This window comes from Tenrec ecaudatus, chromosome 1, assembly GCF_050624435.1.
Source record: "Tenrec ecaudatus isolate mTenEca1 chromosome 1, mTenEca1.hap1, whole genome shotgun sequence".
In the NCBI taxonomy this organism is placed as follows: Eukaryota; Metazoa; Chordata; class Mammalia; order Afrosoricida; family Tenrecidae; genus Tenrec; species Tenrec ecaudatus.
Genome location: NC_134530.1, coordinates 10108614 through 10134193, shown reverse-complemented (window position 1 = coordinate 10134193; position 25580 = coordinate 10108614). Strand labels below are relative to the sequence as shown.

General features: G+C 50.8%; 2 protein-coding genes across 2 annotated transcripts; both read right to left on the bottom strand.

Moving 5' to 3' along the window:
* Positions 1-2183: 2183 nt before the first annotated feature.
* Positions 2184-2783, bottom strand: LOC142431170 (charged multivesicular body protein 1b-like). The gene has a single exon (XM_075536164.1). The coding sequence runs from the start codon at positions 2781-2783 to the stop codon at positions 2184-2186; it is 600 nt and encodes a 199-aa protein (XP_075392279.1).
* A 1769-nt stretch (positions 2784-4552) lies between these two features.
* On the bottom strand, positions 4553-6374 carry RETN (resistin). The gene is made up of 4 exons (XM_075536163.1): positions 6285-6374; positions 5988-6115; positions 5051-5128; positions 4553-4716 (listed from the first exon to the last, which is right to left on the bottom strand). The coding sequence occupies exons 2-4, from the start codon at positions 6103-6105 to the stop codon at positions 4586-4588; spliced, it is 327 nt and encodes a 108-aa protein (XP_075392278.1). The 5' UTR covers positions 6106-6115; positions 6285-6374; the 3' UTR covers positions 4553-4585.
* Positions 6375-25580: the final 19206 nt, after the last annotated feature.

Below are 25580 nucleotides of genomic sequence, written 5' to 3'. Positions count from 1 at the left end.
AGTTGGGAGGGAGGGGGAAATGAGGAGCTGATACCCAGGGCTCAAGCAGAAAGCAAATGTTTTGAGAATGATGATGGCAACCAATGTACAAATGTGCTTGACACAATGGGTGGATGCATGGATTGTGATAAGAGTTGTACGAGCCCCCAATAAAAAGATTTTTTAAAATAAAAGAAAGAAAATGCCCTGCCTTGGGTCAGATGCACCTCAAAGTAACATCCCTGCTTTTCAACACTTGGTCTTCTCCTTCAAATTTAGTCAATGCAATGTGATCTCTTGACGGCTGCTTCCATGACCATTGACTGTGGATCTGAGCAAGGCAAAAACCTTGCCAACTTCAGCCTTTTCTCTATGCATCGTGTGACCTATTAATCCAGGTGGGAGGGGTTGGGTCTTCCTTACATTGTTGTGATCCACACGGAAGGATTACCGTTGATCTCCATCTGCAAGTGCTTCAGTTCTCCCTCACTCTCAGCAAGCAAAGCTGAATCATCGGCACATCTCAGATTGTTCGTGAGCCTTCCTCCAACCCAGATGCCGCACTCTTCTTCATACCATCCTGCTTCTCTGATGAGTTGCTCAGCGTACAGGTGGATTAAGTATCGTGAGAGGATGCAACGCTGATACACATCGTTCCTGATTTGAAACCGTGCAGTATTCTTTTGTTCCGTTCATACAACTGCCTCTTGATCCAGGTTCAAGTTCCACGCGAGCACAATGACATATTCTGAAGTTCCCACCTTCTCAAGGCTCTCCATAGTTTGTTATGGTCCACACAGTGGCATGCCTGGCATAGTCCATCAAACACAAGTGAGCATCTTTCTGATATTCTCTGCAAGCATCTTTCTGGTATTCTCTGCTTTCAGGCAAGATCCACCTGACATCAGCAAGGAGACCCCTTATTCCAGGTCCTCCTCTGAATCCAGCCTGAACCTCTGGCAGCTCCCTGTCTTCAGAATAATCCTACTGGTGTGTGATATTAATGATATTATTCTTTATTGAGCCTTCTGTGGGGCCACCTTTCTTCAGAATGGGTACAATTAATGGATCTCTTCCAATCAGTCGCCCAATTAGCTTGTCTTGCAAATTCCCTGGTGGCTGAGCGAGTGCATCCAGTGCTTTATCGGCGGGTGGGAACATTCTAATGGGTATTTTTTCCAATCCTACAGTCTTGTTATTGGCCAAGGCATCCGTACAACTTGAACCTCTTCCTTCAATACCATTGGTTCCTGTCCCTATGCTTCGCATCAGAATGGTTGGCCATCGATTAGTGCTTTGGGGCACAATGACTGTATTGTTTCTATCTGTTTATGCTTCCTCCATTGTTCAGGAAGCCCATAGTCTCCTTCGTTAGTTCAACTCTCGGCTTGAATTTTCTCTTTCAGTTTAAACATACTGAGGGTGTTCCTCCTTTTTGGTTTTCTAATTCTAGGTCTTTGCACATTGCATTATATTTGATTTCTTTGGAAAGAAATATCAAGTATATTTCAAAATCAATTTGGTAAACCGATAATATAAGATAGCAAAAATGCACTGAGGCTATGGGGCATTTTTATTTCCAGGTCCCTACAACTAACCCACCTAGCTTTTTATTGCATGGAAACAAATTTACAGAATGTAAACAGTAGTGTGCAAAAACGTGTTAAGGTCATTTTAGTAAAATTGTGAGAGGCCAAATTGTAGTCTCACTTTGGGGGCAAAACAAACAAAACGCACAGAAAAACAGAATAATCTACTTAAGGATGAGGCGGGAAGAGTTCATAGGCATGTCATCAAAATAAGTAATCTCCCTCCCTCTACACTTTTATGCACCGCCTGTTAATCTTTTTATTATCAATTAACATGAAAAAAGACACAGACCTTCGATTGGATAATTCTGGGCATACAACGGGGGACACGGAAACGAGTTCTGACCAATTGCGTAGATCTGGAGACCCCCAAACTAAGGCGTAATTTTCTGTCAAAGGCAGCTATAAAAATACACATCATCACAAGCGATACGGAACTATAAAATTCAGTCGAGAGCAAAGAAAGCCTGGAATTTTAGAGGTGGCTGTGAGCCCAATGATCGACGCGTGTAGACAGCTAGCATCTCTGCACTCCGGTGGGATTCCGAATCTCCGGTTGGCAAGCGTCTCTCAGAAGAGAGCTTCGCAGGCGGCGCGGGCCGAGCTGCTCTGGATTCACACCTGGTCCCGCAGGCGGGCCAGCCGCTGGGAGAGCTCGTCCTGCTCGGCCGAGGCCACGCTCGTGCCCACAGAGCCTGTCTGGCCCTGAGGCAGCTCGATGTTGAGGTCGAGGCCGGCCTCGTCGGCCGTCTCCTGCAGCAGCATGTCCACTTGGCTCTGGGGAGTGGTCAGCGTCGCCGTGCTGCTCATCGTGTCCTCCATTTGCTGCGTCTGGACGTCCAGCGTCTCAAACTGGTGCTCGAGCTTGTCCATCAAGGCAGAGATCTTCTCCAGGTTCATGGTTTTCAGCGTCGCGTCCATCGACTTCACCACGCCCGCCATCGACTTGGTCACCTTGCCCATCGTCACCGCCGTCTGGACGCGGGCGGCCACCGCGTCCACCCGCGCACTCATCCTCAGGAGATTCACGGCCTGGTTCTTCTGGCGGATGGCATTCTCCGCGTGTATCCTCGCCACTTCCATGTTGCCCTTCTGAATGGCCTTCTTGATCTTGGCCTTCTCGGCCTTCTCCTCCTTGTCGCATTTCTTGGCACTCCGGCTCAGTTCTTTGGCCGCGAACTTGAGGTTGAACAGGTGTTTCTCCATGATCGACATGGTCTGGCGGCTCCCGGCAGTCCGAAGCCGGGGTCGAGAGCAGCGCGTCCGGGGAGGAGGAGGAGGAGCGCATTATATTTGATTTTGTCTTCTTTTAAAAAAAATCATTTTATCAGGGGCCCATATAACTCTTATCACAATCCATACATACATCCATTGTGTCAAGCACATTTGTGCATTCATTGCCCTCATCATTCTCAAAACATTTGCTCTCCACCGAAGCCCCTGGCATCAGCTCCTCATTTTACCCCCTCCCTCCCCTCTCCCCTCTCTCATGGATCCTGAATAATTTATAAATTATTATTTTGTCATATCTGACACTGGGATTGTGTCTTCTTGAGAGCCCTTTGAACATTTCTATTCAGCTCTTTCATTTCCTCATTTCCTCCACGAGACTTAGTTACTGTGCGATTAAGAGTACGTTTCAGAGTCTATATTAAAGTAGAATTACCCCAGGGAAGGTAAATGCATCACATCAATGACATCTGGAGGAGAATCGGCGCTACCCAAGGCCAACTGATTTAATCACAGTCTGACTGCGTAAGGAAGACCAACGAAGATGCCGCTGAACGATGGTGCTGGTGGGCTTCCAGAACAAAAGAGTGTGTGTTGGGAAAAGAACATCCAGAATGCTCGGCAGCTGGGAGGACGGCAGGCCTCTGTCTCACATGCTTAGGACATGATATCGCGTCACGGGCTTGGGAAAGCAGAGGGGCAGTGAAAAAGAGGATTCTCACAGCGACTGCAACACGAAGAGCCGGGCAGTATTTCGTTCTGTTGTACGCAGAGTTGGTGTGAGCCAGAAACAGCTCGATGGCCCTCACAACACTACCACCCTCTCTGGTCCTTACCACACTTGTAACCCATTCCCACCACGTGGATCTCAGTGGGGGCCCTCGGGAAGGGGAATTCCTGGTTGGAATCTGGGTGGGCTTCACAGGTGCCGGGAGTGGGAGCGATCCCCTTTCGTGGCCACCAGGATGGGATAGGCGCCTGGACTATCATAGAGTGTTTGTGGGGGATGGCAGGCAGCGACCCAAGACAACCTGGACAGCCCCCCCCACCCTATCACCCACTCTCTAGCCCCTGTGACATTTGAGGCTATGGTCCCTGTCACATCAGGGCCCTGAGTGGGTCTGAAGGGAGTGTCTGCCTCTTGGGGGGCGGGTTTTTTAACCCCGGGGCCACAAGTCCCTGCAACCTGGTCGGAATGGCAGGGGTTCGTGCCCACAGGGATGCAGGGGAGAGTTCCCGGTGCTTGCCCTCTCCATGGGGGCGTCCGAAGTGGGTGGGGACTGAATGACAGGGACTCAGAACTGGATGTTGGGGGATGGTTTGGGGCTCCTTCCCAATCCTGGCGCTGCTGCAGCTGGAACCCCCAGAATGTGAATGGGGCAGGTATGGGGATGGGGGTGGGGTGAGGCGGGCAGGTGGTCCTTGTCCATCCTGCAGCTGGATTAACATAGACCCCAAGGCAGACCCAACAACCTCTTGGGAAGCCTGAGACCCAGAGGGAGATGACCATCAAAGGGGGTGTCAAAGGTGACACCCAGGTTCCCTCCAGATGGTGACCCAAACTCTGGGTGGTGAAGTCATGAAGTAGAGGAAGGGGTGAGGGACTAGGTGTTCAGAAGGGGGTTGGGGCAGAAGAAAATCAACCCCCCAAACCGGTTTCTCCCCCAAAAGGAACCAAGAAACACCCCCATCGTCTCCGTTGGCACTTCGTTTATTCCCAGCCCCGCCCCTCGGAGGCCTGCCCCTGCCCCTCCCCTTGGCCAGGTCAGCGAGGCCGGTTGGCGCCCTCAGGCCTGCACGCGGCAGCAACGCGCGCCAGTCCAATCCATGCCTTTGCATTGGCAGTGGCACGTTGTCTCTGCGCGCACGTCCCAGGAGCCGCAGGCCGAGCCACACGCGCAGCCAGTGACAGCGAAACCTGCGGGTGGGAACAACGTGGGGGTACTTGGACCCGGAGCTGGGAGGCTTGGCAAGGAGGTGGGGGACCCCTGTTTGGAGGGCCTAAGGCCAGAGAGTGGGGAGGTAGGATACGTTGGAGGGCGGGGGGAGGGGAGAAGGTTCAGGGAAGTGGCTGGGGGCCTAAATGCCAGTGATTTAAGAACGTGGGGTCCCGGGGCTGGTGAGAAGGCTGGGGGTCCAGACACAAGGTAGTAGACGCTGGAGCTCCACTATCTTACAGCCTGACCATGGGCAAGAGTATTCCAAGGGTTCGGGAAGGACCGAGGTCCTGGACACCAGCATTCTGCACTCACCTTCAGGGCAGGTGGCCAGGTCCCCCCTGGAGATGATGCTTTGGCACTCCAGGTGCATGCTGTTGCAAGCCTGGTGAACTGCCGGAGAGAGGGAGGGAGGGAAGGACTTTGAGATCAACGGTCCCTCCTTGGTCCTCATGCTGACCGGCCTTGAGGGCTTGGATCCAAGCAGGAGGTCAGAGATCCTTCCTGGGGGAAGGCCCCAGAGATGGGGAGCTCACCCCCTCCCTGGGACCCCTGGTCTCCCCTTGCCTTTACAGTACGGGTTCGAGGTGATGGTTGGGATTGGAAGTGGGTGTGGGTCGAGAGACTGGGTTGGGTTACGAGTCCCTGGGTGATACAAAGGGTTAACACATTGGGCTACTGGCTGAAAGATTGGAGGTTCGAGTCCACACCAGTTGCCTCAGAAGAAAGGCTCAGGGATCTTTTTTTTTTTTTTTAAATAACTCACTGAAAAGCCCAGTTCTACTTTGACACACATGGGGCATCAGGTGTTGGAACGGATTCAATAGCAACTGGTTAACTAGTTTGAGTCAGGGTGGGGGTTGGATTTGGTGTATAAATTAGAGCTGTCATTGATGTTGAGGTTGGGTTGCGTTTGAAGCTGAGAATGGAATTGGCGTTGAGGTTGTCATTGGGTTAGGGTTGAGGTTGGGGGTTGGTTAAGGTTGAGATTTGGCTGGAATTGGGGTTTGGGTTGAGATTTGGTTGAGGTTGGGTTTGAGGTGGGGACTTGATTGGCGTTGGATTTGAAGTTGGGGTTGGGTTTAAGGCTGGAATTTGATTGGGGTTGAGTCTGAGGTAGGGATTGGGTTGGGGTTGGATTTGAAGTTGGGATTGGGTTGGGGTTTGAGGCTGGTGTTTAGTTGGGGTTGGGGTCAGGTCTGCATCAGGGACCAGAGGAACCTTCAGGAAGTCAGCTGGTGGGGATCCTCACATAGGGTGCTGGTGCCTTGCTGGAGCTTCTGGTTGATGGCTTCATCCACAGTACACAGGGACTCCCCCGACACCAGCAGCCCCAGAACGTGGAGGAGGAGCAGTGAGACCACCTTCATTCTGCAGGCTCTGTGGGGATGGGAGAAGAGGGGCAGGAGCTGAGAGAGTTACCACGGCACCCGCCCCTTCTAAGGAGCCCCAGAATCACAGAGGATCTGGGTCTCTTGGGCACTAGGCTGAAGGTCCACCTTTGTCCCCAACCCTGAGTTGGGCTGTTGATGGGGTCGCTGTCACTTACCTCTCTCGGTGACCTAAGCTGGCCAAATCTGGGACACAGATCCTCAGTGCTGCCACACTACCTCCCCTTTTAAAGCCTCTGATGTGGGGTTTCCTGTCTTGGCTAATAAGTCCCCCGCCCCCCAACCCTCCCTTCTCCTATCCAGAGCCAAGAGGAAGCCCCTGAAGCTGGCTCCAGGGGCCCAGGGGAGGCAAGCTTTATGCCTCCTTCAACCACAGCTTCCCCCTCCAAAGAACATCCTGGTTGGGACAGGTCCAGGAGGAAGTCCCCGGGGACAGTGCCCCGAGCCACAGTCTGAAAACTGGAGTCCCGTGCTGGGGTACAGATGTGATAAGAATCCATCCCAATCCAGGAACTGGCCTGGTGCCGAGTAGGTTACATATGGGGCTGTTAACCCCAAGGGCCCGCAGTCCAAGGGAGGAAGATGAGGCTGTCTGGTGCGATAAAGATGGACAGCGTTGAAAACTCACAGGGGGCAGCTCTCCTCTGTCCAGGAGGCCCCTATGACTTGGAATCAACTCGACGGCAGGGAGTTGAGGTTGCTATGGGTATTCCAAGCGTTGGACCATGTTCACCCCCAGGTGCCCATCAACTAGATCAACAGATCCCTAGAATGCTCATTTATCCTTCAAACTCCACGACAAATCCCAGTCAAACCCACCACCTGTTGTTTCCATGGTCCAGCAGCGAAGAATGGTTTTTACTTTGTTTGGTTGAAAAAGGGATTCCGCCCCCCCACAAACCAACCCTGCATTTAAATCCCTGAGAAATACCACCCTGCCAGGTGCTTTTCTTCCACGGGAAGTTGTAAACCCTTTTCCTACTGCCTAAATTGTAATCTCCCCAAACTAGCCGCCGGTGTGTACTCGGGCCGGTCCAAAAGTCTCGCAAGTGGGGCCCCAGTTGATACACGCAAGGGCTTACTCCAAACAAAATGTGTTTCAGCATGTCTCTGCCATCATCCGTCGCAGACTTGACTTAAGCTCATAAGGGGGCCTACACACACACACACACGCACACGCACACACACACACACGCACACACACACTCCAGTCACAGCAGTCCTTTGATTGGACAAGACAAAGGCGAATTGCTGGTCAGGTCAGCTCGAAGCAGTGGTCAGCTCAGACCGTTATAGCGACAAGTTTTTGAGATTGCGAAAATGCCAGAGTCTGGAGAGACGTTCCAGAAGGACCCGGGACAATCGCAGGGACTTCTTGGGAAGGCGTTTTAAGACATTAGAAGACTACAAAGATGGCGGGGGGTGGGGGGAAGCCGAGCAAGTTACACTGAGGACTATTTCCCCCTGATGACAGTGCACCTGGTCATCCTCTGAGGACAGTCGGGGCGGTCCCCGGAGAACACCTGCTGGGAGAGCATCCACCCTCTAACCCTGACTCCTTTGTGGCCCCCAGAACTCCCACGAGGACTTCAAAAGAACACGGGTTGAGTCTCGTGGAGATGCTAAGAGGACTGTTTTGATGGTGTGTGAATTGAAGCGCACAGAGTTCTTCCGGGAAGGAGGGATGGAAACGCCACCTTCAGACGTGTCCGCGCCTGAACGGAGAGAACAATCGCTTCCCGCGTTTCTGGCCGTTGCGTGAATCGGGGTTTCTGTGATCCTGTGGCAAGGCTTTTTTTTTTAAACATTTTATTAGGGGCTCATACAACTCTTATCACAGTCCATACATCAATTGTATAAAGCACATCCATACATTCCCTGCCCCAATCATTCTCAAAGCATTTGCTCTCCACTTGGCAAGGCTTTTTAAGATTTTAATTGGAACCGTTTTCATTACGCATAACTCACATATCGTGCAATCCTGGAGTGGACACGCATTAAAAAGAGTTGTGTGGTCATCCTGGCCATCCGTTTGAAAACATTTTCTTCTTTTTGGTACTTGTCACTATTAGCTCCCCATTTCCCTCCAACCTCCCCTGCCATCGCCCCCAAGAAATTCTTCATCCAGTTGCTGTCTATAGATTCACCTGTCCTGGATGTCAGACAAAGAAAAACAAAACAACAATAATAAAATGAACCAGGAAAAAAAACTTCGATTGAGAAGATAACAGAAAATAGTAAAAATTAGAACACATTTAAAAGGGGTCAAAAGAGAGACGGAAGGACAAGGTGTTCAATTTAAACCTAACCGCATCCGAGGTTGTCCACTTTCCAAGGCATCCTGAGGGCTAGCAAAGCTATGCACACCCCTGGTCAGAGGGCATTCACTGGAAGCTGAGTCCCGGTGGAGATCCTGCCGGTGGACGTCGGGCTTCCACTGCCATCCATGGTTTTCTGCGAACCAGATGCTCAGAATTTAAATTCTAATACCGTTCCTTCCTCCGGCCTTGGATTTTATGATTTACAATCCGTGGATCACACAGGCTGGTGTGCTTCTGCAAAGTGGACTTACCTGTCACCTGACTAGATGATGGTTTGTTTTAAGGCAAGCCTATGAGATCCTAGACACTTTTCTTTCCGGTGGCTTTCTTTCCCCCCGCAATTTGAGATACCTACAAAGATTCTTCATACGCAACGAGGGCTCCTTTGCCGTGCACATCAGACCATTGTCAGCATCGTGGTCTTCACGATGCTGAAGATGTTCCAGTGTAGCTGGAAGTGCTTCTTTAGATTTTTTTAAATGTAGAGAGGTACCCTACAAACTATGTACTAAGAATAGCATTGGGCATCAAAGACCCACAACAACAAAACATATCAGTGTGATTGAGGGGGAGCGTGGAGTGGAGACCCAAAGCCCACATGTGGACCATTGGACATCCCCTTACAAGAAGGGTCACAAGGAAGAGACGAGCCAGTCAGGGTGCAGTAGAGCACCGATGAAACATACAACTTTCCTCTAGTTCTTCAATGCTTCCTCTCCCTCCCCCCTCCCTATTATCGTGATCCCAATTCTACCTTACAAATCCGCTAGACTAGAGCATGTACATGGGTACAAATAAGAGCTTGTAACACAGGGAACCCCTCAGGACCAATCATGAGAGTAGAGATACCAGGAGGAGAAGGGGTAGGCGGGGGGAGAACAGGGGAACCAATCGCAATGATCTACATATAACCCCTTCCCAGGGTGGCGGACAACAGAGAAGTGAGTGAAGGGAGACATTGGACAGTGTACGACATGAAAAATAATCACGATTTAAAAATCATCAAGGGTTCGTGAGGGAGGGGGAAAATGAGGAGCTGATACCAAGGGCTCAAGTAGAAAGCAAATGTTTTGAGAATGATGATGGCAACGAATGTACCAATGTGCGTGACACAATGGATGGATGGATGGATGGATCGTGCTAAAAGTTGTATGAGCCCCCAATAAAATGATATCTTTAAAGAAAAGCATTTGACTAACTGATATTAAATATACACTGTACTTACCTGTTCCTAATTGCTCCAGGAGCCCGAGCGGTTCCCAGCTGGGCTGTGATCTCCAAGGTCAGCAGTTCAAAAGCAGCAGCAGCTCCTCCGGAGAAACCCCCGCTAATCTCGGAAACCCACAGGGGTCTTGCCTTTCAGGGTCCTATGAGTCGGCATGACTTGATGGCCAGGAGTTGAGTGAGAACTGATCTTCCTTGAGGACAAATTCAAGTTAAAGGCAGAGTTGGGCGTCGTTCAGAATCCAGAAACCACCTGAGTGAAATAGGGCATTTGGCACAACCTCCGTGACTCAGCATCCCAGAGGTGGGCAGGCACATGAGCGTACATGGATCTCAGTAAAAAGGGTCAAAGAGGTTAAGGTTAGCCAGCGGCTGCGCTTCTTTATTTCTCCCTCCTCTTCTGGGTGGTGCAGTGAGTTATGATTTAGGCTGTTAACCTCACGGTTCAGAGGTTCAAACCCACCTGCCGCTCCATGGGAGAAAGATCAGGCTTTATACTCCCATAGTGAGTCAGTCTCAGAGATCCACTGGGACAATTCTCCTCCAACCCTTACGGTCTCGGTGAGTCAGAATCGACCGGATGACAGTGTTGGCCTAGTGGTTTGATGACCTGAAGCTCAAGAGTTCAAACCCACCGACTACTCCTCGGGAGAAAGGAGGCGGGCTTCTCCTGTGTTACGGATAGGAAGCAACCGTGAGGCAGTAGGGTTGTGTGTGTGTGTGTGTGTGTGTGTGTGTGTGTGTGTGTGTGTGTGTTTAGGGCGGAGCGTTGCGTAGTGGGTACCCGTGGGACTGCTCACGGCAAGGCCAGCCGTTCAAAACCACCAGCCACTCTGCAGGGCTCAGACGAGGCTTTCGGTTCCCATAAAGCGTTGACGTCTCGGAAGCTCACAGGAGCAGTTTTACTCTGTCCTACACGTTTGTGGTTAAGTCAGAATTGACGCGGTGGCAGTGAGTGTTTGCGTTCTGTTTATAACCCTCGTTGCGCCTGGCTTCTCGGCGCCCCTGGGTGTTTTCCTGGATTCAGAACAGGATCCCTGTATGCATATAGAGTAACTACCAGGAAGAAACCTCAAGTTCAAATTTCAACACGTTGGGATTATTTTGGACAGAAGAGACGGCTGAGCAGGTGTGGAGGGTGGGGCAGGAAAAGCAACCGGGGAGGGCGCCCTGGGTGGTGGGAACTGCCCGTCCCCTGACCCTGAGGCATGGTGGGGGGTGTCAGCCTTGTGGAACTGAAAGATGGTCAGGGGTGGCTGGCAGAGAGCAACACCCCAGCACCCCTCACCTCCACGATGTCCTCTGGTCCCACGGGGACCTTTAGAGCCAGGGCCTTGTGCACCCCGTCCCCACCCCAACTCCCAGCTCACCACCCCTCCTCCTTGAAAGCCTGGGTGCAGGGGAGCTCAGAATGGGCAGAATCCATGTTCCAAGAGCTTTCATATTCGAACTTTAGAAAGTGTAAGTCATGTCAGGGTTTTTCAGGGAACACTCTTGAGGGGCGCAAAAGAAACGGGCAGGAAGGTGCTCTGCCTGGCCCTTGCGGGGAAAGTGGGCTAGGGGTGCACACAGCCCCAAAGGAGAACAGTTGAAAAGCCCTGGTTGCGTAGTGGGACAGACCCCGGGGTGGCAATCTCGGTAGCAGAGTGGTTTCTCATTGGGCTGCCAACTGCAAGGACAGGAGTTCGAAACCATCAGCTGCTCGGGAGAAGATGAAGCTTTCTACTCCTGTCGAGAGCGAGTCTCGGGTAAAAGATAAATGATCATCATTTTCATAGCTTACACTGACCGCTGTCTCCCTTCCCCGCGGTTTCGGTTGTTCAACCCCCGTGGGGCGGGGGGTTGTAGTTATGTGTCCATCATTGGTGATCGGTTCCTCCTTCCTCTCCTCACCTTCTCCGTACCCTCCTGGTATCCCTACTCCCATTCCTATTCCTGAATTCTATGTGTGGTGAGCTCTTATCTGTACCAGAGTACATGCTCCGGTCTAGCCAGAACTGAAAGGCAGGACTGGGGTCATGATAGTGGGGGTGAGGAAGCCTCAAGGAACCAGAGGAATATTATGTGTTTCATCGGTGCTATGCTGTGCCCTGTTTGACTCATCCCTTCTTGTGACCCTTCTGTGAGGGAATGTCCCATTGTCTACAGATGGGTTTGGGGTCTCTGCTCCAACCTCCCTCGTTCTCAACAATGTTTTTTTGTTTTGTTTTGGGTCTTCTGATGCCTGTTACCCGATCCCGTCAACACCTCATGATCACACAGGCTCGTGTGCTTCCTCCATGTGGGCTCGCTGTCTTGAGTGATTGTGCTGGGAGGGTGAGCATCACAGAATGCCAGGTTGTTCAGAGCGAACGGTTCTTATATTGAGCGAGCACTTAAGCAGAGACCTGAAATCCGTCCACAACCCCAGTGTATTGTCACATAGATATATGTACACAGCCAACACCTCTATCTGTATGAATTAATACATTTACTTCAGTACACATCTTTGCTTATACCTCTATCCATAGCTTTGCTTCCTAGATCTTTCCTCTGTTTCCGTTTACCTTCCTCCTGCCCCACCATCACTCTCGCCCTTCCTCTGCCTCTTAGTAATTCCTCTCAGCTAGATTGCTGTTGCTTCAACACCCCCAGATCTCTACATCCTCCTCATTGTTGATTTTAATTCCCTAGTTTTCCCCCTGACTATGGTGTTGTTTGTTCACCTCTCCCTCCCCCCCCACCTCCTCCCCCCCCAAAAATTTCTCCGGAGCAGTTGGTCCCATTGCTTTCTCCTGGAATAGGCTTGCTTCCCATGCCTAGCTGATATAGGTAGTAACCCAACAGAGACCAAACAAAAGGTAGAATAAAAAGAGACAAAAAAGAAAACATACCTAATGCCAGGTCTGTCTGCTGACCTTTATGGCTATCTCCCCAGTGGGCCTGGGGAATTCTGGAAACTTCCCCTCCTAGCCTGAAGTTTATAATTTATCAAGGGGTCACAGCATGGGGCAGGAAAGAGGAACTGATACCAAGGGCTCATTAGAAAGTAAATGCTAAGAAAATAATTATGGCAACATATGTACAAATATGCTTGATATAATTGATGTATGGATTGTAAGAGCTGTAAGAATCCCCAATAAAATGATCTTTAAGTCAAAAATACAAGCGTGAGTCTCGGACACCCACAGGGGCAGTTCCACCCTGTCTTACAGGGTCGCTGTGAGTCAGCATTGGCCCAACAGCAGTGAGGCTGGATTTTGAGTTCAGGTGCGTGCATCTCTGCAGAGCAAAGTCACCTTCTGATGCAAAATGTGTGCACACTTTGCTTTGGGCACCGATTGGGATCTCCTTGGGGTAACGACGCCCGTCCATACTGTCCTAGGCTCCCCCGCTTCTGCTCTGGGATCCCCACTTCCTCTCTGGGCTCCTCCCTTCCACCCTGGACTCCCCACTTGCGTTTTCCCTGTGTCCCTGCCTCTTCTTGCCTACTGAGGTTTGTTTGTGGGCAAACACTGCCCCTTTGACTCAGTATGGTTGGTTGCTCTGAGGTTATCCACCGCGATTGTTCCCTTTACAGCCTTGGGTATCACTTGGCTGAAAGGTTGTGGGTTCAGTTCCAGGTGAGGGTTACACCAGTCTCTATCAGACCAGTTCACCTGGCCATTTTACAATTCAGAGTGTTTACCTCCTGGTGCATTTATTAAAAATTAAATCATATGAATAGGCCTACACTGGCCCCCCTTTGCCTTCAGTTTAAACAAGCAAGGAAACAACCAGCATTATCATCAAATTGGCTTTGACTTGGGGCGACCTCAACTCGTGTCAGAAAAGACCCGTGTCCCCTAAAGCTTTCAGTGGCTAGTTTTTCTGCACAGAGATCTCCAGGCCTTTTTCCCAAGGTACCTCTGGGTGGACTTGAACTTCCAACTTTTCAGTTCTCAGCCAAGTACTTTAACTGCCTGTACCTCCCAGGAGCTGGGGAGAGAGCAGGGTGTGGAGTCGGGGAGAGAAACCCTGAATTTAAGCATATATTTTTTTAACGTTTTATTAGGGGCTCATACAACTCTTATCACAGTCCATACATATACATACATCAATTGTATAAAGCACATCTGTACATTCTTTGCCCTAATCATTTTCTTTTCTTTCTTTCTTTTTTTTTCCCTTTTCTTTTTTTACATTTTATTAGGGACTCATACAACTCTTATCACAATCCATACATATACATACATCAATTGTATAAAGCACATCCATACATTCCCCGCCCCAATCATTCTCAAAGCATTTGCTCTCCACTTAAGCCCTTTGCATCAGGTCCTCTTTTTTTTCCCCCCATTTTCTTAAAAAAAATTTCACTGCCATCAAGTTGACACCCACTCTCATAATGACCCTATCGGACAGGGTAGAACTGCCCCTGTGAGTTTTCTGTACTGTAAGTCCTTACGGGAGTAGAAAGCCTCTTCTGTCTCCCAAGGAAACGCTGGTGGTTTCGAACTGCTGACCTTGCAGTTAACATGTTGTCCAATGCGTAACCATCGACACCACCAGGGCTCCTAATACAGGTGTTAGTTAATAAAATTCCAGAGCCAGTACTTTTAAAAGCACAAAAGAACAAGTGCATACCTGGGACTTTTTAAACAATTGATCCTGTTGCTCTGAGTTCGCCTGTAACAGAAGAAAACCCTAACCCGTTGTCCCATGCCAACTTCCCCACTATTGTTATGTTTGAATCCATTGTTGGGTCATTGTGTCCACCCTTCTCACAGAGGCCGTGACCCTCCATGTTTCCCTGACCCTCTGCTTTACCAAGCCTGATGTCTTTCTCAGGGAACAGGTCCCTCCTGACCACATGTCCAGAGTGCCTCAGCTGACGGCTAAGGAGCATCTTGGCCAGACTTCCTCCAAGACAGATTTGTTTGTTCTTGGGACAGTGTCTGGATTGTTCAGTATTCAACTGCGCTGGAATTCACACGCATCAGTTCTTCTCCGGGCTTCCTTGTTCATTGTCTGGCTTGTTGTCAGGTGCCGCCCAGTCGGCTCTGACCCAAACACACGGAAGGAAACACTACACGGTCCCTCGCCATCCTTACAATGGTTCCCGTGTCTGAGGCCACTGATGCAGCACTGTGTCAATACATCTCCTCGAGGAGATGTCAATACATCTCCACTTTACCAAGCATGATGTCCTTCTCCTGAAACTGGCCTCTCCTGACAATATCCCCAAAGTGTGTAAGATGGAGTCTCCACATCCTTGCTTCTAAGCAGCTCTATGGCCCTACCTCTTCCGAAACAGATTGGTTTGACCTTTTAGCAGTCCATGGTACTCTCAGTACTTTTCTCCCACACCATAATTCATTTCTCCATGTATAAGTTCCAAAGGAGCACAATGGAGTGCTCTGGAATTCCCATTCTTCTCAAGGTCATCCACGGTTCATTAGGGTCCAAATAACCAAATGCCGTTCTCTCGTCAGTGAGCCACAAGCCAACACCTTTCTGGTGTTCTCTCCTTTGAGCTGAGACCCATCTGACATCAGCAATGATATCCCTTTGTGGGGGAACAGTCTCCACAACCGAATGGGCCCTAGGGGGTGGTTGTGTACTTGAGGGGTAAATTAAAGAAGCATCAGACAAGGCATGCAAGGGCTCACCTTGTCCATGACGACTGAAACCAGAGCGTGGGGGAACGTACTCTCCCAGTGCAGCTTAAACTGATTCCTTCAGTACCATGGGTTCTTGCTCATAGGGTACCCCCTGAAATGACGGGACTGCCCCCATGCATGTGAGATGCTTAACAATAGATTAGGGTCGCACCCACCTTAGTCCTCAAGGGACATCTCGGCTCTTTAAAGAGATCTTGTGCATTGTATTTGCCCACGTCAGCGAGCTGCTTGATGTGTTGACGGCTACGACCATGGATGCTGATTGTGGATCCGGGTCGAAGGGAGCCCTCTGCCACTGTGGTTTTCTCTCCATTTAGCAATGTTGTCATGTATGGCCCAGGGGTGAGGTATAATTTACACACCACAAAAATGCACCTATATATCAGGCATCTAACCCAGAACAAAATCATACTCGTTGTGAATGGGGAGGGGAGATATGGAGTGGAGACCTAATGCCCATCTGTAGACAATTGGACATCCCCTTACAGAGAGGTCACAGGGAAGAGATGAGCCAGCCAGTCAGGGTGCAGTGTAGCACCGATGAAACACACAACTTTCCTCTAGTTCTTTGGTGCTTCCTTCACCCCACTATCATGACCTCAATTCTACCTTACAAATCGGATTAGACCATGTCAGGGTAATCCAGCCCCTAACACATCATCACGGGTCCAGTAGGTGCAATTGTACAGGGATAATAAATAAAGATCGTAGTAAAGTCATAAAGAGCATGAGAGACAGAAGAGAGAGAGAAATAATGGAGTCAGACACATTTCGTGGTATCATGCTCACCTCAGCCCCGCTTGGTGGTCCACGTGGAGAGAGAGAGAGAATCTTTAATGCTAACCAAGGCTTTTATATTCTCTGGGAACATGGAAGCCCCCTAATTACAGGTGAAGATATATGCCACAGGAAAGGGTTGTACTATAGGTAATACAGCAATGGGAGGGGGGTGATCTAGGGGGATACATGCACTAGGAAGAGAAGGGATTGGGGGTATACATGTGGCAAGATGGGCAGATCCTAGATTCAGGATGGCAGCCTGACTTTGGATGTCACTGAGGTGGTTTGAGCTGTTCCCTGGCTCAACTGTAGAGACCCTTGTGAGTAGGGTGTGAACTCCACCTACAGGAACCAAGTTAATGACTGCAAGCCTTGCGGGAGAAGTCGCCCATTGTCCTTAGCAGCAGGGAGCAGGCCCACCCGTGGTGGGACCAGACAGTAGTCTGGCAGCTGACTGCCTTCAGGGAAGTAACTGACAATTATTAGCTGCAAGCAGTGTCCTAAGTCTAATATATTTGGGAGAGATCTTTCTGCTTCCCACAAGATCAGAGCATGCACACTGCTACAGATAAGAATCCACAATTGATAAACCCCTCAGGGCCAACAATGATAGTAGAGATACCAGGAGGATTAGGGGAGGGTGGGTTACACATTGGTCTACACCAACCGCAAGGTTGGCAGCTCAAAACCACGAGCTGTTCCATGGAAGAAAGACATGGCTTTCTACTCTTACGAAGAGTTACCGACTCAGAAACCCACAGCAGTGGTTCCGACCTGTCCTATAGGGTGGCTCTGAGTTGGAATCGACTCGATGACAGTGTGAGTGGTGGGTCCGTGTGACTATTCGTGACAGGGACAGAGACAGAGCAGGGGCTTCTACCCTGCCTGCTAAGGGAAGGAACAAACGACCCAGTAAGCACAAGTGCTGAACAAAAGCTGTGGGAACTGGCTTGGGAAAGACCTTCACCTTGAAGTCAGGCCTTGGTGAAAATCCTGGCACAGGACTGTGCTCGAAGATAAAGCTGAGACGTGCTGGCCCAGAACAGCAGCTCAGACAACATGGAAAGAAAGATGCAGGAGACCCAAGGACAATCGGAGCAACTAGTGAGAACATTGCTCGATCATCTGCGGGGCAGCAACCCCTTCCCATCCGCTCCCCCATGGAATTATTTTCTTCTAGTCATGGCAAAGAGACACACAACAAAGCATTCTCCAGATGCAACAATCTTTACGTGTGTAATCCAGCGCCATTGATCGTACACACTCTTCATGCTGGACCACCGTGATGGAGATCCTCCGCCGTATTACCCGCCACCATGAACATAAACTCAATGCCCCTAAGCACAGACTCTTCCCAGGTCACCCCTGGTAAACGTAGGTCCAGTGTGGGATCTTTTTCCTTTTCTGTTTTCTGTTAAGTAGTTTCCTTGATATGACGTTCACATGTCATGCATGTGTCCTCCCATTTGAAAGCTAGAAGCGGTGTCCCCCAAGGACACTATCAGGAGGACTTGACGTGCAAGCCCCACTGAACGAACTGGGCCCTCCCTCCAAACTGCCGGGAGTCCTTGGTCTTAGGACTGGACGTTCCCGATGGGAGAAGCGGCCCAGGAATGGTCACCCCCAAGGCTGTGGAAATGGTGGTCGTTAGACTGTGGGTGAGACCCTGGCTTAGTGGGTATCCAGTGACAGTGGGCTCAGGACTACCAGATAGCTAGGATCTCAAGGCTCCCCTTACAGTAAGATGACAGGTATTAATCTGATAGGGAAGGATGTGCCTTTTTCATTTGTTTTTCAAATCATTTTATTGGGGGCTCTTTCAGCTCTGATAACATTCCAAGTACATCAATTTCTCAAGTGTATTTGCACAGATGTTGCCATCATCATTTCCAAAACATTTTCTACTTGAGCCCTTGGTATCAGCTCCTCTTCCCTCCCCCCTCCCCACCCTTCCACCCTCTTGAATCCTTGATCAATTATATATCGTGATTAGTATTTCACATCTCACACTGTCCATTGCTCTCTTCACCCACGTTTCTGCCTTGTAAGGAAACTTTCCCCTAGCACCAACCCCATGCTCAATGTAACCAGAGCTCAAGCAATTAAAAAAATATCAACCGGTATAAAGCACCAACTCATAGATAGTAGCTCGCAGTTGAGCTATCCTCACATCAAATCCTCATAGCAACAGTATCTTAAATGCTATGCTATCGTATGGATTATTGATATTATCAATGCAAGTGCCCTATGCCCCCGGGAATGACTGACAGGAATAACAATGCTTTGACAATGTGTTTCTTTTCTGATCTGTCTGTTTGCCTTTGTTGTTGTTGGTCCCGTTTGGTTTGGGTTTTTGTCATAAGGTGACAGCTGAAGTAAACCAGAGTCATTGGTACATAAGCAAATGGAGTCTGGGTTCCCATTCGAATCTATCCCTAAACTGAGGAGCTGCTGGTGGATTCGAACTGACAACCATGAAGCTCACAGCCCAATGTGTAGCCACTTCCCCACGAGGGCTCCCAATGCAAAGGCAGTGCCTCTTTATAATATGAGCCTGCTCTCTACTCACCTTTATGAAGAGATCACTGAAGACAAGAGTGACGAAGCAAACAGATGGTGCCCAGCTTTCCGCTGGAACGGCGTCTGGGGGTGTTCCAGCCGCCAGTTGAGAGAGGCATCAAATGAGTCCCCATAGAAGAAGCACACCAGCCTGTGTGATCCAAAGCTGACGAGAACACCATCCAAATATAATGAAGGGAAACGTATCAGGGCTTAAGTGATGAACACACCGTTGATAGAAGGCTACGGAGGACGGGGGAGCCCAAAACCCAGCTGCAGAGTGTCTACTCAGATTAAGCCCCTCCTAGGTCCCCTCTGGCCTCAGGCTAGGGACTCCCCAGCTTTCCTCTCCGACAGAGATCATTGTCAGTTGATGATGGTGGATGGAAGCACGGGAGAATACGATACTTGGTCAGGTGACCATCCTCTTGACCCAACCTGAATTTGTTCCAGGCTCAAGTATTTCTCCCTTGTTCCGCCACAGAAATTTTTTTCTCTGGGTTTTTAAAATATTGTTGGTGGTCTTTTCTTTGTTACTCTTTATTTTTCTCTTTATATTATTTTTTCCTTCCTTCTGTTTCCGTTTCTCTTGATTTTTGGTGTTTCTGTTCAGGCTCCCACTTATGCAGCACGGAAGGAGTGGACGCATCGAGACAGGGGCTGGGGAAGGAGAGGGGATCTGGGCAGCAAACCGTGAAGGCGGCAGGGAGGCGCAGCACCGGAATTGATTGCGATGGTGCCTATCAACTCTTCCTGTGGGAGTGTGTGAATTTTATATCAAGAAAACCACTTTTAAAAAAAGCAAACCGTGACCACTGGTTAGCATGGGTGGAGGAGGGAGAGTGGTGGCTTAGGGGGCCCTGAGTTGATGCTCATGGTGGTGGAACAATCTGGAAAAGGGCATCCATCAGGATTGTACAGCAGGACGAGTCTCATCGGTGGCCCTGAGTTATGCACACAGACGGTGTGGAGTTGGAGGAGGTTTTGCTGAGGATATTTCCCCGCTGTTGAGAATAGGAATCATAATTACACTAACATCAGTGGGTCTAGGGGAAGAATGTTCTACAGTTGGTGGTGCTAATGTTTGTCACCTCCTCTGGCTATGGCTGAGCAACCGGATTGTGTGCTATGTGGAGGTGCCCGTAAAGTGTCCAAACAAAACCTCAAATCGTCCCCTGGAAAGCATCTCTTGTCAGCTTCGCTTTGCTCCCGGAGCGAAGTCAGTCTTATCTGTGTTTCAGGTGTCGCCAAGTCGAGACACACACACACAGAGATAGAGATAGAGATAAAGATAGAGATAGAGATAGAACAGAGAGATCTGCACCCTACCAAACTACATGGGTTTGCAACTTGCCCATTCCCCAGGAATGGCTGCCATGTGAGGCTGGCATCCCCTCTCCCAGGAAGCCAGCTTTTCTGGTTGGCTTCCATCCTTGTTGCCCTGACCACAATCCCCTGATGATGGGTGGATTTGCTGAACCCGGAAAAGCACTGGCTCCGTCTCCCAAGAGAGCGATGCTTGGATGCAGGATCGGTTCATCTCCTTCCCGGTGCCACCCGCCCTAACCAGCCAGCCCGGGAGCCTCCCTGCCCAAGGGGCTACCAGTAACAGGGGCCCCCTCCCTGGGGCCATCTGGGGCATACCCAAAGGGGCAGGTGATGATCTCAGGATTGGGGGGTGAAATCGGGGCTCCCTGTGAATCAGATTCCCTTCGCAGAGACACACTCCTCCTTTTCTCAGTGGTCCAGTAGGTGGGGGTGTGGGTGACGCCGACCCCGGGGGTTTTGCCTCCAGCTGAATCTGAGCACCCCTCCCCTGCCGGGCTCCCCGTTGAGTTCTGAGACCATCACATCCACTAGGTATTCAGTACGAGCCCCTGGGTGGGCGGCACCAATGAAAGGTTGGTGGTCCCAACCCACTTAGTGGTGCCTCAGAAGAAAGGCCTGGCGGTCTGCTCCCAAAAGATCTCAGCTTTAAAAAGCCCTACCCGAGCGTCTATTGTGCACGCCTCGGATTGCCATGAGTTGGAACGGATTCCGTGGCCATGACTGCTTAGCCCTGCGCTGACAGATTTACACACACAACCCTCCATACTTGCCCCAAGCACCAGGGTGGAGGGTCTGAATGTGTATCCACGCATCAAAGGAAAGCGTGTGGAGTGTGCTGCGGTAGCAGAGAGACCACAAGGGGGTGGGTGTGACAAACAGAAATGCATTTTCTCATAGTTTAGAAGGCGAGACATGAATTCTAGGTGCTGGCTCTAGTGAAAAGTTTTCTCTGGAGAACGGAAGCTCCTTGTCTCTTCTGGGCGATTTTTGGGTGGCTGAGTGTCTCAGCTGGCTGAATGGCTTCTTTAATACTTTTCTTTGGATTCATGGTTGCCAGGGGCCAGGCTTGGTGGTATAGCAATTACCCATTGGGCTGCTACCTCAGTGTCAGAAGTTCAAAACCACCAGCTGCTCCATGGGAAAAAGATGGGGATTTCCACTCCCGCCAAGAGTTACAGTCTCAGCGGACTTTGGGCCTCCCTAAACACAAACCCACTATTTTCTAATAACCTGGCACTCTTTGATACTCTCCTTCCCAACACAATCACTGAAGACAAAATGGATGCATGAGCAAATGTTGTGCAGAAAGCGGATGGTGTCTGTCCTTTAAAAAAATAAGTAAAAATAAATAAATAAAATAATAAGTGAAGGTGGGGCAGGGGGGTGGGAGGGAGGGAATAAAGGAGGAGGGAATAAAGGAGGGAATAAAGGGCTCAATGGAAAGTAAATGTCTAGAAAAGAACGATGGAATATATGTACAAAACGGTCGGATACAACTGATGTATGGATTGTAACGAGAGTTGTAAGAGTCCCCAATAAAATTTGGGGGGGGGATGCGAAGAAGAAAACTTTTTTTTAAATGAGGAGTCTGCGTGATTCAGACAGGTCATGAGCTTGGCAGCTGACCTATAGGTGGGGGATTCAACCCCACCCCGAGTGCGTCAGCTGTAGATCTGCTTCTAAGCATCAGCCACTGGAAACCCTTCTCCCGCCAGCTCTGCTGTGATTCACATGGGCTGGCCCTGAGTCAGCATCCCCGTGCCCGGCAGCTGCTTTGGCGTTTTCCAGTTCATGCCAATTCCTTAGCAGGAGTGGCGGACAGGAAACGCCTTGGTCATGACCGAGCGCAGACCTCTAACAACTGAAGCTGCCTGCATCCGGACTCCCAAGGAGCGAGGACACGCACGCCTTCGCCCCCAGTGCAGGAACTTGGGGGTGGAACAGAACCTGGGAGGGGTGGGTGCTGCCTCTGGCCGCAGCTTCCTGAAATAAATCTGCCCTCCCCCACTCTCCCAGCCTCCCTGGGGGGCCTCGCCCGCTGGCACACAGGAGGGACAAGTCAGGGAGGGCAGCCACAGCTCCGTGGCGCCCCTCTCTCCACCCACCCAGATGAGCTGTCTCCTCAGCCTCCCCTTCTCTTTCTGCTGGCCCACCTCGTCCCAAGCAGATGGGACCCCGAGATGCTGAGTCTCCTGAGGGGGGATTCAAGCATGGCGAGGTGTGTCTGGACCAGGCACCAGAGAGCCCTCCTCCTGGGATCCAGTCCCAGCTCAGCTACTTACCTACCTGTTCTGACACCTGGGCCGAGGGGCTCTGTGTCCCCATCTGTCCAATGGAGCGGTGGATGTGATTCCCTTCCAGGGCCATGAGGAGGGCTAAGTGATTGTGTGGTGTGAGGCTGTGCAGGCCACGGGACAGGGGGGTGGGGGGTGGTGGACAGTGAAATGTTTGACTGCTACTTTGAAAGGGTGGCACCACAGAAGAAAGACCTGGCTTCCCAGCCAAGAACCCCGCCCCCCACTCCGGGGCACTTCTACTCTGTACCACGTATAGCGGTCACCACTCCCCGGCAGCTGGCTTGGTTTTTAGTGGAGGACAGGGCCACCACTCTTCTGGGGGGTGGAGGTGTCTCTTGTGTGGTGGCAGGCTTGCCAGGATGCCGGGAGCTCTGCCGGGTGGATTTCAAATAGCGACAGGGTCACCCATGGTAGGCACGTTTTTGCGGCGTTTCCGGAATAAGACAGACGAGGAAGAAAGGCCTGGAGATCTAACTCTATGGATCAAAAGGGAACATTGTCCAGTAACAGAGCACTGGGAGGGGAGACCCCTCCGTGGCTGGAAGACACTCGAAATACACAGCCGACCACCCACCCGTCCTGGAGTGGGCCCAGGACTTTGCCTTGTTGGGCCTGGGGATGCTGTGATGTATCTGACGCAATGACACCTCCCCACACCACCAACACCTCCCCACACCACCAACACAGGACCATGAGACAGGTAACAAATGCTCCAGCAACGTCACTTTTCCAACCTTACTTTCCCGGGACTTTTCTGCCCCCCTCCCCTGCCCCCCCCCCCCCAGAGATGTTGAGGCTCCGAAGGGTCTTGAAAGGGAATGGCGGTCACCCCAGGTAGAGGGACCTCTCCTTCCTGTCCAACTTCCCCAGTCCCAAGGTCCCCTGACCGGGCCCCGCCTGGGGCAAGACCTTCCCACTCATGGGGAAATGATCTCACCTCAGATGTCTTTTCACAAGATTCTTGGCAGCAGCGATTGGTTAACTTGTGAGTTAGGAATTTGAGCAACTTAGCACACAAAAGGGGAAGCGCCCTCAAGGTTCAAGGGAGCCCCCTCCCCTGGACTCTAGGCTCCTCCCTGCCACCAGCCTTCCTTGCATAAGCTGCCCACCCAACCAGCCAACCATGGTCAAAGTCCATGGTGGGCTAGCTCTGCTCCACCTTGGCCCAGCAAGGCAGCCCCTTCCTCTCCCTGCCTGGCGCCACTAAACCCACCTCCAGAAGCCTCCAAGACCCTGTCCTGCATCCCCTGCCCCTGCCAGGGTGCCCGGTGTGTCCAGATCCCAGACCTTCACACCTTTTAAAGTCAAGCAAGTTCAAGACCACAGGCCTTTACCTGCTGAGACATCACTGTAGGCGCGACATTGCCATCAGGTGGGCGCTTGGTGACAGAATCATATGTCGCCCAACGCTACGCCAAGCCGATCTGTCTTGGAAGAAATATGACCAGACGGTTCCTTAGAGGCAAGGATGGCGAGCGAGACTTTGTCTTACATCCTTTGGACCGATGCTTTATGATTTTTCTTTGTGAAAATGTTTCTCTGGTTAAGTTTATTCCTACATATTTGATCTTTGGGGATGGTAATTCTAAATGGTATTGTTTCCTTAATTTCCTTTCCAGAGCTCTCTTCCTCGGTCTATGGGGATCTTATTGGTGTCTATCTTACACTTTGCCACTGGGCCAAAATTCTCTAATTATCTCCGACCATTTTCTTGTTGACTCGGAGGGTTTCGACCTCTAGAATCCATCCTATCACCTTCAAACAGAGTGCTTTAACCTCTTCTTTGCCAAACGTGGATGCCTTTGGCTTCCTCTTGTCCTCTAATAGCGCTGGCTCCGAGTTATCACGCGCTGTTGAGTGGGGACTCAGCGGGGAATCTTTGCCTGGTTCTCAGGGCCCTGTTGGCACTTTGGCCAACGCTCCCCTTGGCTCTCCACCAAACAGCACCATGCATGTGAGGGAGCCCAGACCTGAACTAAATCCACCAGCATCGAGTCCGTGTCGGCTTACAGAGTCCCCAACTGCATGCCAGGCCTCCCAAGGTTGGGTGCACCTTTACAGAAGCGGGGTGGGGAGAGGAAGAAGGGGAGGGGGGCCAGGGCGTCCTCCTAGACCACCACCACCAAACCCATTACCATCCCACCCAGGCCAGCTCCTGGCGCCCCCTGGTGCTATGGAGCAGAACTGCTCTCTGGGAGGTGGGGGGCTTTGGCTGCCCGACTGCCAGGCCTTCCTCTCATGGCACAGTTGGGTAGGCTCTGCCTGCCAAACTGCAAGGGAGGCGCTGTGGTTAGCTGTCATGGAGTCCGAGCAGGGTCTCAGGGCTGTGACATTTTGGAGACCTGTCACCTTCTGGTGAAGCTTGTGGTTAGGGGCCATCGAGTTGGTTCCAAACCAGCGACCTTTGGCACAACAGAGCGAAACGCTGCCCAGCCCTGCACGCTGCTCACACCTGTTCCCACACGTGAGCCTGTGGGTGCAACCACATTGTCGACCCATCTTCTTGAGGGGCTTGTTCTTTTCGCGGCCCCTCCTTTTACCCTTGACCAAACATGCTGGCCGAAGCAAGGGGACCCCCAAGAAGGCTCAAGCCATAGAACAATATCACTGGTATCGCCTGCAAGGCGCGTGTTGCTGAGGGTCATCCAGCAGCGGCTGCTGCAGTACGTGGAGAGGGAGCCGCCAGAGGCTCGGGCCGCACTCGGAAGAGGCCGTGGAGCAAGGGACAGCAAGGCCGCTGTCTGATGAGGCAGATGGGTGCACCCAGAGCGCCAGCCTTTTTGCTAGTAGTTGGTGCTCAGTCATTTGCACCTTTCAGGGGCTGTGGACCCCGTGAGACCAAAACCTAGCTAAGTCCACTGCCATTGAGTCAAGTTCTGAGTTACAGGGTTCCCGAGGCTGGATTAGAAAGCCTCACCTTTCTCCAGCAGAGTGGCGGTGGTCTTGAATTGCTCATCTCGCAGTCAGCAGCCTAATGCGTGATCCACTACCTTCTGACAAAATAATAATAACTTATAAATTATCAAGGGTTCATGAGGGAGGGGATAGCAGAGAGGAAGGGAGTAAAATGAGCTGATACCAAGGGCTCAAGCAGAAAGCAAATGTTTTGAGAATGATGATGGCAACAAATGTACAAATGTGCTTGACACAATGGATAATATGTATGGATTGTGATATGAGTCGTACGAGGCCCCAATAAAATATTTTTTAAAAAGATATAAAACTTACAGGGTTGTCCCTTCAAGTCGAGCGTCTTAAGTAAAACTTGTTTTAATATACATTATCTCATAATATATGTGTTA

Bases quoted from the DNA above. Each gene is read 5' to 3' on its own strand.
- LOC142431170 (XM_075536164.1), bottom strand. From the start codon at position 2,783: ATGTCGATCATGGAGAAACACCTGTTCAACCTCAAGTTCGCGGCCAAA.
- RETN (XM_075536163.1), bottom strand. From the start codon at position 6,105: ATGAAGGTGGTCTCACTGCTCCTCCTCCACGTTCTGGGGCTGCTGGTG. The intron at 5,129-5,987 runs GTGAGGATCCCC...TCTCTCCGGCAG, and splicing joins GCAAGGCACCAGCACCCTAT to TTCACCAGGCTTGCAACAGC. The intron at 4,717-5,050 runs GTGAGTGCAGAA...TCCCACCCGCAG, and splicing joins CCTGGCCACCTGCCCTGAAG to GTTTCGCTGTCACTGGCTGC.